Raw genomic sequence first — 13,438 nt, 5'->3', positions numbered from 1 at the left:
CTTATACACTGATAGAAGGATTTGTTTATAGTTAAAAATATTTGTTAATATTTAATAAATCATTTATTAGAGACCACTTTTTAGTATTAAATAAATATTTTTTAATATTTAAAAAGATTTATTAATATTTAATGAATGAATATCAGATTTATTAAATACAAATAAATCATTTTAAATATTAAGAAATATGTATTTAATACTAAAAAGTGGTCTCTAATAAATGATTTATTAAATATTAACAAATATTTTTAACTATAAACAAATCCTTCTATCAGTGTACTTATAAGTATCCTCTATACACAGGAAATTTTTTAAATAGTCCTTGCGACACTAAATTTTGAAATATTAGGATTTAAAATTTGTATACTTTACATACAAACCCCATGCTGACCGACGTTCAAGCGAAAGTTTTATTAAATATCAATCGTAATTTTCTTGGGATTGTTTAAAACAACTGAGAATCATTAATTGAAGATATAACAATTATTTTTTTATCAAAAATAACATAAACGAGCGGTATTTATTTTTTTTTTAAAAAATGTTTGAATTTAGCGACTTTCGACATTTTACATCAGTGGAAGTAAGTGAGTGAAAGTTTGTAAAGAAAGGCAAGAACTAGTGCACGAGGAAGAAACCAATAGCCATAACCTATTGGTCTTTTTCTCGTCTATGAACGTCCTTAATCATTTTTTTTAACTTTATTTTCATTTGGATTAAAATTTTTCAAAAAATCAGAGCGAAAATCCTTGTTGTTTATTTATCATAACCATTTTAGTGTTAAAGCTGGTGGTCTCGGTTGTTCGCCATCGTTTGGAACCAAGTTGTAATTTGACATGGCACTGTAAGTATAAGACTACGCGCAATTTAAAATTTTTTGATAAAATATGAATAGATCGCTTCAATTTAAGTAAAGAGGTAAAATTTAATACTAAACTTTTTTTTTCCCTAGGTAAGAAGAAATATTAATGAAAAGTTTAATCCAAAAAGACTAATTGTAAAATAAGCCGAGTATAATTCAAAAAGTTATTTCCTCCGGTGTTATAACTTATGATTTAATTTATGTAAAAAATTATAACAGAATGAGATTCATGTTGGGGATTGTCCTATGGCAATGTTAAAAATGAACAAATTGCGAGAGTAACAAGGGTGAAACGTGAAAATAGCTCCCTCGTCTTGAGTGAGAAAACACGTCGAAAAAAGGTTGAATTATAGTCATTTTCCGTGCATGAATAAAAGTGAGTGTGTGTTAATGTCAGTGAGTGGATGTATGTGTAAAAGTGGTTGATAACAAGAATAAAAGAGCCATAGGATACTGGATATGTTGCCAGAAGATTATATGAAGAAAGTTTAAGTATAGAAACCTAAATGGCGATGGTTACTCGAGCTTTAATAGAATTCGTGAGTGAATATATATGAGAGAGTGTATATAGTCTATTACACTTTTCTCCACTCTTCAAACTCTATGGGAGCTACTAGTAGTCAAGTACGTTGGTGTACTTTACTTACAGTAACTCCTTCGAAGCTGGTGTTCCTCAGAGCTTCGAGAAAGAGCTTTTCCCAAAGTGGATCCCGGTACTTGAAGTCAGCAACCGTTTGATTTCTTCTAAAGTGCCGGATTCTACGTGCTACATGTTGGATCGCCAGAGCCACTGCCCAGATGCCATCGTATGTGTAACCGTGGAATCTCGAGTATTCGTTACCTCGACGAGAGTCGTATTCCACTTGATACTCGTCTGGGGTCTGAAAGTTTCATTTATATAAGACATTTAAACCTTTTCAGTCATTTTTTATTCAATTTAAGAGTCTTAACTTCGAAAAATACTTTTTAAAGCGAAAATATCAAACCCTCTTAAAAGGCCAAAAGAAGCGATTTTTCGATCATATTTTTGTTGAAGAGGCTTTTCAATTGATTAATATGAAAATTGATATACCTATAGGAGGGGATTTTAATTTTATTAGCAAGTTCTTTTTTTATTTTTTGACTTCCCGCTAAGAAAATCAAATATTTTCAAATATCGGGAAGTTATTGTTTTCACCCCGTTTTGCAAAAATTGCATTTTCATCGAAACTCGACGTTTTAAGGCCATCAGAAGCTTCCCTAATGACCCCCGCGATGTTGTCACTATGTCTGTCCGTCTGTATGTATGTATGTATGTATGTATCTATGCATGTGTGGATGTGTGTGTGGGTTATGTGTGACTATTTGACTCGCATTTTCAACTCCTGTCGACGATCTTCAGGGGGTATTCTGGTAAAGGTCACTTGCGGTGAGCATATCTTCACTTTAAATCATTGAAATTCAAAAGTAAAAAAAAAAAAATTCCGTCAGTTTGAGATATTATCTATTGATTAATCAAAAGAATTACGAAAATATCTATCTTGAACATAATGGCAGCTTGACAAAAAATTCATCGATTAATATACAGTTGAGCAAATTGTGAAAAAATTATAGACTGATCTTATGTTTTTGTTTGAGAAAAAAAAAGCGTGTAAAGTTTTTCAACTTAAGCTCCAGTTTTATGCGATACGCTTCGAGACGGCTTTACAAATATACGCATAAATTTGAGAATAATTGTTCGATTGACATTAATTTACCTTTGCAAGGATTTAAATATATGTACACTACAAAAATTAAATTAAAAAAATGATTTTTTTTTAATTCTTTGTGCGTATAACTTTTAAATCAAAAACTGTTTGTACCTTTGGCAAAATCATGTAAAACTATTTTCAAATGGATGTTTAAAAACACTTGAACGAGAAAAAATCACAAAAGATTAATTATCTTCCACCCGTAAAAAAATTTGCAGCTCACTCAAAGTGAAAGACTGGCTTGGAACTAGTAAAAATGAATTGACGATAATTAAAAGTAAATTCTTTTATTTACTTATTTATCGGTATATTTTCATCGCAAATGAAAAATATTTTCTCCCTTCTGTGATGTGACGAGAGACTCGTTTGCGCTCCTAAACATATGAGCAGGCGAATATAGACAATTAAAAAAAAAGTAATGGGGATATCTCCGTGAAAAAATGAGTAAAAGCTAGAATGGAACTGAAGAGAACAGAATATATATGAGTTTTATTTTATCAAAAAGGATTATGCAGAATCTAAATGTGTGCCAGTCGGTACCTGCCATATGTTTCGCTTTGGCAATTCGCCGAGTTATATCAAGTCGTATTCATATATACCTATAAATTTATATACAAGAAATAATACATATACACACTCATATAAATACAGGTATGTGGTATATGGTATATGTGTTTCGCCATCACGCTATTGGTATTCGGATAGTCGTTAGGGTATCTTTTATTTACTCTTGATCGAGAACGTTTTCTTGGCATTGATTTCCACGGATAAATGCTGTATACCCAACAGGATTATTTTATTATGCACACTTAATTATGAAGTATTGATTGTTTTCCGACAAAACTTGAATTGGTTGATTCATTTACTTTTTTCAGTTAATTCTGTCATTGACGAGCTGTTTCAATTCAATGAGCTTTAAAAATAAAAACTGGCTATCACATTTTTCTGGTAAAGTTCAAGAAATATGTTTAATGTTGTGATTTTTTCACCTTAAAATGGCTTTGGAGGTATCCTAATGGGCAGTCTTTTTTGGTATGGATCTAGATCTTCTAAACACATTCTTTGGTGTATAAAGAATGAGATAAAAACTTGCAGAAAAATCCCCGGTGAAAGAGCTAACGCTAAAAAGGCTTTCAGAGCATCGCAGAGTACCAAATTTCTCTCAAAATACGGGCCTTCATCTTTCGTATACATCGTTTAAAATCACAAAAAGTGAAAAAACAAAATTTCCACCGTAAGAGTGTTCCGTCGTACACTTATATTTTAATATAACATTTTAAATTAATTTAAATGATTTATATTTTGTCATAGCCGAAAATTGCTGCGCTTTTTGAAAAGTAATATATTTTAGTTTTTAAAATCTGGAATTTAAATCCGTAGTTTTTGTTAAATACTTTTAATTATGTTACCTAGAAAAAGGTTCATTTATTTGTTCAATTTTATTTATGAGTAAAATTTCCCAGCCTATGTACTGCGATAGCAATCTAAGCAATTCGTTACTTTTTTTATATTTCAGTTTTTTCCTAGTTCTAGAGTAGAAAATGAATTTTTAAGGGGGATAGCCACTGTAAAATTTCGGAAAAAAAATTTTTTTTTTTTTTTCATTAAACTGAAGTTTATATATTCAAAATTATGTATTTCAAATTTTATAGAAAAATTCCGAATAGTTTTCGAGTTATAGTCATTTTTATAAGAGCGCGTCGATTGACCGTTTTACGCGCGGCGCTTCGACGAAAACGTCGCCTGCTCGCTCCGTCTTTGATTCGTACGGGTTGGCGATTGTTTTCCCTCACGATTGTCAACCGTTACAATTATTTGACTTTTAACGTATATTTTTTCTTATTGTTGAGATACTGTACCTCATAGTTTAGTTGTTTTGTATGAATACACACTCGTTCTTTAATTTATTGAGTTTCTTAGTGTACTCGTTATTGTTTACTTACTTATTTTTTTAAATCTTCTGATCTTTTTTTTTGTTTATTTAACAAAAAAATTTGTTAAATAATGGATCGTAAACAAAGTAAAGTTATTAAAAACGAAAGAAAACTGCCAAACGACAGGAAAAAATTTAATCGACCGCTCAACAGATATGAAACTGAAAAAATACTGGCTCTCAACGACGTGATAGTGCTTCCAAGAGGAAATTATCACAAAAATCTGATTGTACAATTGATTCGAGTATTAGCTACAAAATTATAAATTTTTTTCGATATTTAATTTACTAAGTGGCTGTGTATCGTGTAAAAAGTGTGGTGGTGATGTAACCTTTACTGAGACAAGTATTCGAGGATTAGGTTTTAAACTAGTTGTGAATTGCAAAAATGTGATCCAGTTTTGATAAATTCATGTCCACTCATCAAGAATGCGTATGAAATTAATCGCCGTTTCATCTTTGCAATGCGGATAATTGGTATTGGGTTATCTGGAGCTGAAAGATTTTGTGCTTTCATGGATTTACCACGACCAATGTTCCATAGCTTTTACGATCGTCTGGTCACACAAATCAGAAATGCAGCTAGAAACTGTTGTGATTTAGTGTTGAAAAAAGCTGCTAAAGAAGAAATCCAAGAAACCTGCAAGCATTTAAAATCCAATGACATTCCTGGAATTTCTGTCTCCGGTGACGGTAGTTGGAAGAAAAGAGGGTTTAAATCTTCATTTGGTATATCTTCTCTAATTGGTTACTTCACTGGCAAAATCGTAGATGTAAGTATGAAATCCAGTTATTGTAAGATGTGTGCGCTAATGAGCTCAAAAAAGGAACAGCTGAATACGATCAATTTATGCAAGACCATGCTCTAGACTGTCCAATAAACCATGAAAATTCTTCTGGACAAATGGAGGTAGATGGAATAAAAGAGATGTTTATGCGATCAGAGTTATTACATAACGTTAAGTATGTAAACTATATAGGTGATGGTGACACTAAAACGTATAAAAATATTTGTGATGCTAAACCGTATGGGGACATGGTGAAGATAAAAAAAAGGAATGTATTAATCACGTGCAAAAACGAATGGGCAGTCGACTAAGGGCTTTGAAGAAGCAACGAACTAACAAGAAGACAAAAACAGGAAAAGAAGAAAATACACAGAAAAGTTTAGGTGGGAAAGGTCGATTAACGGACAAAGCAATTAATGAATTTACAAAGTATTATGGTTTAGCAATCAGACGTCATTCTAATGATGTTGATGAGATGTATAATGCTATTTGGCAAACATTTTATCACAAGTTTTCATCACCCGAAGATCCGCAGCATTTTCTTTGTCCTGAAGGTGCAAATTCGTGGTGTCAATTTCAAAAAGCTGTGGCAACAAATACTTTGGACTCATTAGTTGAAAAACCACCTCTTCCTGCAGATATTGCGGAAGCTTTAATACCGATTTATGAAGATCTATCGAATCCAGAGTTATTGGAACGATGTGTCGGTGGGTTTACACAAAATAATAATGAAAGCTTCAATGCATTAGTGTGGCAGCTCGCCCCAAAAACAAATTCTTCTTATTCCCTTAGTGTTGAAATAGCTTTATATATTTCAACAATTACATTCAATGATGGGGCTCTAGCAACTCTGAAGATATTAGAGAATCTCGATGTTAAAGTAGGACCAACACTCTACTCATACTGCGCTGAGCGCGACGCTACTCGGGTTAAAGCTGCTGAAAGCCGCATGGAAACGGCCAGTAAAAAATAAAAAAGTCAAGGTCAATACTAAAGATAAGGAGGAAGAACCCTCATATGGCCCAGGACTTGATAGTTTGATGTGAGTATGAATATTTTGTGAAAGACTAGATTTTAAAGTTGCGAGAATCTTCTTAAAACTTTACTCGCGTTTTTCTCAAAACGACTTTTTTCAAACTTTCCGGTACTGTAACTTTCGTAAATATGAACCGATTCTCAATTTTTTTGTTTCCCCGTATTCGTCTACTTAGTGGCTATCGTCGCACGTAGGGGATTTTGAAAATTTTAATTTTTAAGATTTTTTAAGGCTGTTTGAGTCCAAAAAATGAGGAAAAAGACGAAAAATTTTCAATATGGCGCCATTTTTTCTCAAATCAAAATTTTCAAAATCCCCTACGTGCGACGATAGCGACATTCCTATAGATTAAAATGCCGTTTGGTTTTTTTGTTTCAGATAATCCGTTTTTGAGTTACAGTACCGGCAATGGAGGGGGAAATTTTTTTGGTGCTCTACAAAAATGTTTATAACTTTGTGATAACAAAATATTTTTGAATAAAAATTTAGGAGAATTATCCTCAACATATACTTTATAAAACAAAAAAAACCCGATCCCCAAATTCCTTTATTATCCTAGTAAAAAAAATTCCCGAAAATTGCCTATTTTTTCCAGCGTCACAGTGGCTATCCCCCTTAATGGTAATTTTTTGGGATATTTCTTAAATAGTTTTTTTTTTAGCTGCTTATACTCATAAACTTAATATTTGGGTTTTATTACTCTGGGTTTATTTTACTTTTTGGGAAATTTTGTATTTTTTAATCTTTTTATTGCTCACTAAGTTTAGAAATCTTTTGTAGACCTATCGCCCATCCAGGTAAAATCTTAGTACCCGTATTCCCTTTCCTGCTTATTTTTCCAAACTGCATAGCTTGCAATTATCCCGCCTCCAAATTATTTCCTGGTCGACTATTTGTCACCAAATATTCCTACTCCTAATATTTCCTGCTTGTAATTGTAACGCCTAGTTCTTACTCTACTCTTAACAATTTTTGTATTTTCTCTAAGTGAGTTATTCTCAAACACTTGTAGCGCACAGTCGCATTTTTTTGTTTGTACTTTAAATAAATTAAAGTTAAATTTAAACCTCATTGGTTTTTACTTAATGCAACATCTATTTTTAGTCTTGCATTTTATAAATTGTGAACTAAACGTTTTATTCACAATTTATTTGAGTAACTCATTTAATTGGTATAAAATATAAATTTAATTTTATACGTAATTTATATATACTTGCGGTAAACCAATCGCGAGTCAATTCAAAGAGAAAATTGGAAATCTATGAATTTTACCATTTTTCAATCATTCAAGAGCTTTGATGGCATTCTAAAGAGCAAAGCTCTACTTAAAATAGGCCTAAATTGTTAATATACATTACTTATTGCAAGGAAAAAATGATAAAAAAAATTTCCAGCGCAAGAAAAAATGGCCTAGGAAGAAACTTGAAAGACTGAATTTTTTTTATGAGCTTTAATTTTCCGAGTACTTTCTTGTAAGTGTGGAAAAAATAATAAATAGTCAAAAGATTTTTTTTATTTAAAAAACAATACAAAAACTATGATTACACCATTTTTTAATCTTTGAGGGCTTTTGGAGTATCCCGAATGGCAGAGTTCTCCTTGAAATGAGCCGGAGTCTTTAGTATACATTACTTATAGTTATAGGAGAGAATGATAAAAAGTCGAAAAAAAATTTCCAGTGTGAGAAAAGATGCAAAAACTCTGAATTCGTTTATTATATATATATATATATATATATATATATATATATATATATATATATATATATATATATATATATATATATATATATATATATATATATATATATCTATATATATATTTTTCAACCTTTCAAAGACTTTGAGGGTATCCTAAAGATCAGAATTTCTCTTGGGATGGGCCTACGTCTTTAATATACATCCCCCCGGGTATGTTAAAAACAAAAAAAATCTCAAAAAAAAAAAATTTGTATTCCGCTCTCAATACATAAAATAATATACGAAAACTTACAATTCCCGAAACAGTGATTTGTCGATCTGTTGACAATGGCAATAAATCAGTCAGAATAGCGCTATGTAGTGCTTCAGCGAGCTCTGATGGTGCACAACCACCGTCGGGCTTCAACCACCATTCTTCAGCGAAAGTGCCCATTATAATCCATTGATATTTCCTCCCAAACATGTGAAATCTGAACAAAACATTAATAATAAGAATTAATAATGAAATACAGCGTTCAAAGCTTTTGTTAAGGTATAAATTATATCACAGCAACATATAAATAACAACATATTTATAATACAACTTATAAACGACAAAATGTAACAGTAATACTATTAAATTATTAATGTTATGTACAAACGTACTTGTAAGCTTCGCAAAATATCCTCCTGGCCCAAACTTCATTAAAGTTTCCGAGTATTATTCTAACGTCTGCATGCTTTAGCTTTTCCAGTGCGGTACTCACTTCCGTGGCGAAGCTCTGGGTTTCCAGAACTACCAGATTATTATCGTCAAGATCAGCAACCAGTCTGTTGTGTGCCTGTTTAAATTACAATAGATAAATTAAGGATTAATTTTCAGTAGAATTGTTTTAGTTTGTTGATTGTTTTCACTATTTTGTGACTACTGCCTGTTTGAATGTACAGATGTTTATCTACACTGCCCCAGGTATTTACAAAGGCTCTGAGCAAACGCGCTTCCCAACTCACTTTTAAGACTATTCTATTTGAATCTATGTTAGAAGTGTCAACACTATGCTAATTGATAGTCTATAGTGTTTCGTTTTAATTTCGTTTCACGGTTTAACTGCACATTTTTACAGAATATTTCTCATTTTTTTTTTATTTTTCTATTTACGGAATAACTAAAGAAATTCCTGTCAAAATGTCAAACAACATAACTTTGATCAAAGAATAATGTATATTTTTAAATGATTCTAACTGAAAACAATGACAAATTTTAGAAATTACAAAAGCTTGGTCTGTTCTCTAAAGGTTGCTAGTCTATCGAGAAGTACTTTCCGGACAGAATTTACTTATTTTTCTCTAGACTCAGAGAAGTTTTGATTATTTTTCCGAAATAACTCAAATTAAATTATATTGACAGAAAATGTCATCGAAAATTGAAGAGCATTAAATTTACAATAATTATTATACTAAAAATTTTTTCATCCATCTACATGATTAAAGAATAGAGCGCGCCAAAGTTGCATCAAAAAATTGCTGTTGACGGTGAAAAGTGTTGAGTCATTTTTTAAATATAAAATATGTGGAAAAAAATGTTTTTATAAAAAATAGTTTTGTAAAAATTTATGAAGCATATATTATTGTCGAATATTAGCGGTTTGAAAAAGGTTATTTATTTTGATTATTAATCTTTTTACATAATTAAGTAACAAATACCTTATAAAACTTACTCACTAATTTTTTATTTAAATATTTTAGTAGTCTTCAAATGAAGTGTCTCTCTAAAAAACAGTTGTATTAAAAATATTATAAACTTGAAAATTCCTGTTATACAGTGACTATTATTTAAGTAAGTAAATATGTGATGGAAAAAAAAAGTTTAAAAAAAAATTTTATAAAAACCATCAAAACAGTATTGGGCCTGAGAGGCTGGTAGGGGAGGGGGAAGAGGGAGGAAAATGGGTTAGGAAAGGAGGGTTATTAAGGAATATGTACATATATACAGTTATATAGATAAAATAATGCTAAAATTGCACACAGTGAAATGATCAGCTTGTTCACAGCAGCTATCGGTGGTTTTGGTGTTGCATCCTTCTTTGAAATTTTAATCTGGCTCTGCGACGAATCTCATCAAGGTGCTTGGTATCACCTTGAAGCCACCAATATTTGTCAGAAAGTCTGTCAAGGTTTTCTTGATCAGTCTTTGATAATGATTTTGAATATACCCATTTATTTTCAGGTATATTATCTATGTCAGTCCATATGGCTTTTTTGGCGCAGTGTCTTTGTATATGGTATATGATGGGAACGTTGTTCTTATCCTGTATACAGCCTTTTCGATCCAAGTTAGTGAATAACTCGGGTGCTGAGTAATTACTTCGAACCATTCTATTCTCCATGTGGTGATTGTCAATTTTGAGAATCTTCAATATGTTGTTGTCAATACTGTACAAAGTGCTGAAGTAGTTTCTAGTCAGCTTTAACGTGAATATGTCAAACCTCGGTATCCCTGCATTATTATAGAGAGTATCGTTGCTGATACGTTTTTTAAAGTCAGATTCAGGAGATCTGTAGATGCTCAGACAGACTCTGAGGCATTTTCTTTCGAACTCTCTATAATGTTCCATCACCGAAGGGCCTGTGTTCCACAATATTGGGGCAGCATATGACATTATTGGCCGAACGAGTAGTTGGTAGCATATGATTTTAGCTTTAGATTCCATGTGTCTGTTATAAAATATTCGGGCATTAGCTCTGAAAGCCATTTTAGCTTTTGTGAGCTGAATTGCGTGGTGATGATTCATTCTTAGTAGGTGATCAAAATTGATTCCTAGGTATTTGACGACATCTTTTCTTGGAATTTCGGATACTGTCCCATTATCTTCATCTGTTATGGTAATCCGAAAAATTTTCAATAGTGGTTTTACCGATGGAGTAATCTCGTTAACAGTTTTGCGGAATAGTATTACTTCACTTTTATTGGTGTTTATTTTTAGGTTCCACAATTTGTAATACTTATAAATTTCGTTAACCAGCTTCTCCAGTTTATCTTGGATAATGTGTACTTTACTATCAGCTACGTAGACCACAAGATCATCTGCGTAAGCTCCGGAGTGTGTCTGATTACCTAAGTTGAGTTCAAACATATTGAGAATTTTACTATTGTAGATATTAAAAAGCACCGGTGCTGTTACAGTGCCTTGTTGCATTCCTTCAAGAACCCAGAATGTGAGCGTAGATAGGGTAACTCCGTTCCAGACAACAAATGATTTGCCGTGAAGCATATCACAGGTTAATAGAATCATTTCTCTCGGGAAGTCGAGAGTAGTTAACAGGTAAATCAAACCATTTAACCAAACGGAGTCAAATGCTTTCTCCAAGTCCAACAGTACTGCTCCTATGAGCCTTCCATTTAATAGATATTTATTCACGTCTGAGGCAAACTTATGTACAGCGTAAACCGTAGAGTGATACTGCTTGAACCCGTATTGGTTATCTGGAATAATTTTATTCTTGTCAGCGTGTTCCAAGATGTTGATTTTTATTAGTTTTTCGAATATTTTGCTAACATTACTAGTGAGACTTATTGGGCGGTATCCTGATGGCTCTGTGTTGTTTTTGTCTTTTTTCCTGATAGGAATTACTTTAGCCTTTTTCTATCTTTCTGGATAATAAGAATGGTTCAAACAGTTATTAAAGATTATGGAGTAATCTCTTATCATTTCAGTAGGCAGATGTTTGAGTGCAATCATTGGAATTTTGTCGAGTCCGCTAGATGTTTTGTTCTTAGCTTTTTTCAAAAGTATTTCTACAACTAAATAAGAGTGGAAATATTTGGGCTTGTTTTCGTCTTGTGTAGGATAGTAAGCACGGTTGATATTTGAAAATTGTGTATGCGTCATGAAGTTCGCTCGGTTGTGTTGTAATTGTATCTTGATGCTGTTAGCAGCAGCATCTGCTAAGCATTTTGTCTCGCTGCCTAGATTAGTATAGTGCGGAGAGTTGATCGACTCGAAATACTTTCCAATGATATTAAGTTTCGTTATAGGGTTTGTGATGAGAAGTTTATCATTTATGACAGTGCAAGACTCGGTTCCAATGATTTCTGGAGTGATAAGATTATTGTCTTTGTTTATAAGTAATTCGTCAATCCGAGGTGGTACTTTATATCTAAAATATGAATTGATTTTAGGAAAAAATTTTGTGGGGTCGCGAACGTTTATACTTTTCGCTTTTGCCTCCCAATATGATGTTTCAGTGCGCTTGAATTCTTGCGCAAGCAGGTTATTAGTGAATTTTATTAGTGTTTTAAGTTGTGTAAATAATTTTTTGTCTTGTCGGTCAACTTTATAGAGCGCCGTATGCAGTTTAGACTTATAATTATGTAGTTTTTTGATTTTGTTGTTCACGAATCTCATACATCCTTTATTTTTCCTAGGTTCTGCAATTGGGATGACCGCATCAATTGATTCCAGAATTTTATTTTCTAAATTAACAATATGCTCATTGATTTCATCCACGGATAGGTTTCTATCAAAAGGGATCTGAGAAGTGTATCTGTCTTGTAGATGCTGTGTGAATTTTTTCCAATTTGCACATCTATAATTGTATCTGTCTGCGGATATGGCTGGTGGGATGAGACCATTGGTGAAAGTATTGGAATCTATTGTAAAAATTATGGCGTTGTGGTCACTGTCATACGGTGCTGTTCGAAGTTTATTGTTTATTGCATCCAGCACCACCAGTCTGGAGTCCAACAATCCATAATCCAGGTATGACCCTGAGCTTGAATAAGTTGGATTAATTGCAGGATAAAACGACAGTTTTAGTGCATCTGAATTATTGTTTAACCAGTTATTTAATTGGACTCCTCTGTAACTGTTTTTGTGATCGCCCCATAAGGTGTGTCGAGCGTTTAGGTCGCCTGCGATGACATAAAAGGTTTTAGGGTCATTTAAACTGAAATCTTGAAATAGATTTGTGAGTTCTTCGATGAAGGTATTTTTATTGTTGTAAGTGGCATAAACACTGATAATTAAGAATGTGTTGTCCGACTGTGTGTGAATTTTGATTACAGTGTACTCTAAAATTTTGTTGTTATGTGAGTTTGGATGTGTAATTATTGTGAAGTTAATACGATTATTGATGAGGATTGCAGTACCTCCTCCATTCTTGGAGTTTGGCCTATCTGTTCTTATGAGTGTGTGATTATCAAAACTGAGTTTATGTTTGTTGTTTAGTTTGGTTTCTGAGATTAGAGTGACATCAATATTATTCTTGACAACAAATTTATATAAATCAAATCTGCGCTTATTCGCACCAAGGGAGTTGACGTTGATTGCACAGAAGTTAATTAAATTTACGGAGTCTGATGACTGAGACTGTGAGTTGTTATTACTATTTATGGTGTGTAAATCCATTTTTA

General features: G+C 32.4%; 2 protein-coding genes across 2 annotated transcripts in view; one reads left to right on the top strand and one right to left on the bottom strand.

Moving 5' to 3' along the window:
- Window positions 1-13,438, bottom strand: part of Gaba-b-r2 (gamma-aminobutyric acid type B receptor subunit 2) — a 265,450-nt gene that overhangs the window by 30,750 nt on the left and 221,262 nt on the right. The window contains exons 6-8 of the mRNA XM_074244232.1: window positions 8,692-8,867; window positions 8,339-8,516; window positions 1,507-1,740 (exon numbers count right to left, since the gene is read on the bottom strand). Coding sequence (XP_074100333.1) covers window positions 1,507-1,740; window positions 8,339-8,516; window positions 8,692-8,867 — 588 coding nt within the window. The remainder of the gene's footprint in view (window positions 1-1,506; window positions 1,741-8,338; window positions 8,517-8,691; window positions 8,868-13,438) is intronic.
- Window positions 5,546-6,843, top strand: LOC141528279 (uncharacterized). The gene is made up of 2 exons (XM_074244243.1): window positions 5,546-6,352; window positions 6,725-6,843. The coding sequence occupies exon 1, from the start codon at window positions 5,606-5,608 to the stop codon at window positions 6,281-6,283; it is 678 nt and encodes a 225-aa protein (XP_074100344.1). The 5' UTR covers window positions 5,546-5,605; the 3' UTR covers window positions 6,284-6,352; window positions 6,725-6,843.

Source organism: Cotesia typhae, unplaced genomic scaffold, assembly GCF_013202065.1.
Source record: "Cotesia typhae breed Kobodo isofemale line unplaced genomic scaffold, CoteBio_Ctyphae contig_43, whole genome shotgun sequence".
Classification (NCBI taxonomy): Eukaryota; Metazoa; Arthropoda; class Insecta; order Hymenoptera; family Braconidae; genus Cotesia; species Cotesia typhae.
This window is presented reverse-complemented; position numbering and strand designations above follow the sequence as displayed.

Bases quoted from the DNA above. Each gene is read 5' to 3' on its own strand.
- LOC141528279 (XM_074244243.1), top strand. From the start codon at position 5,606: ATGGGCAGTCGACTAAGGGCTTTGAAGAAGCAACGAACTAACAAGAAG.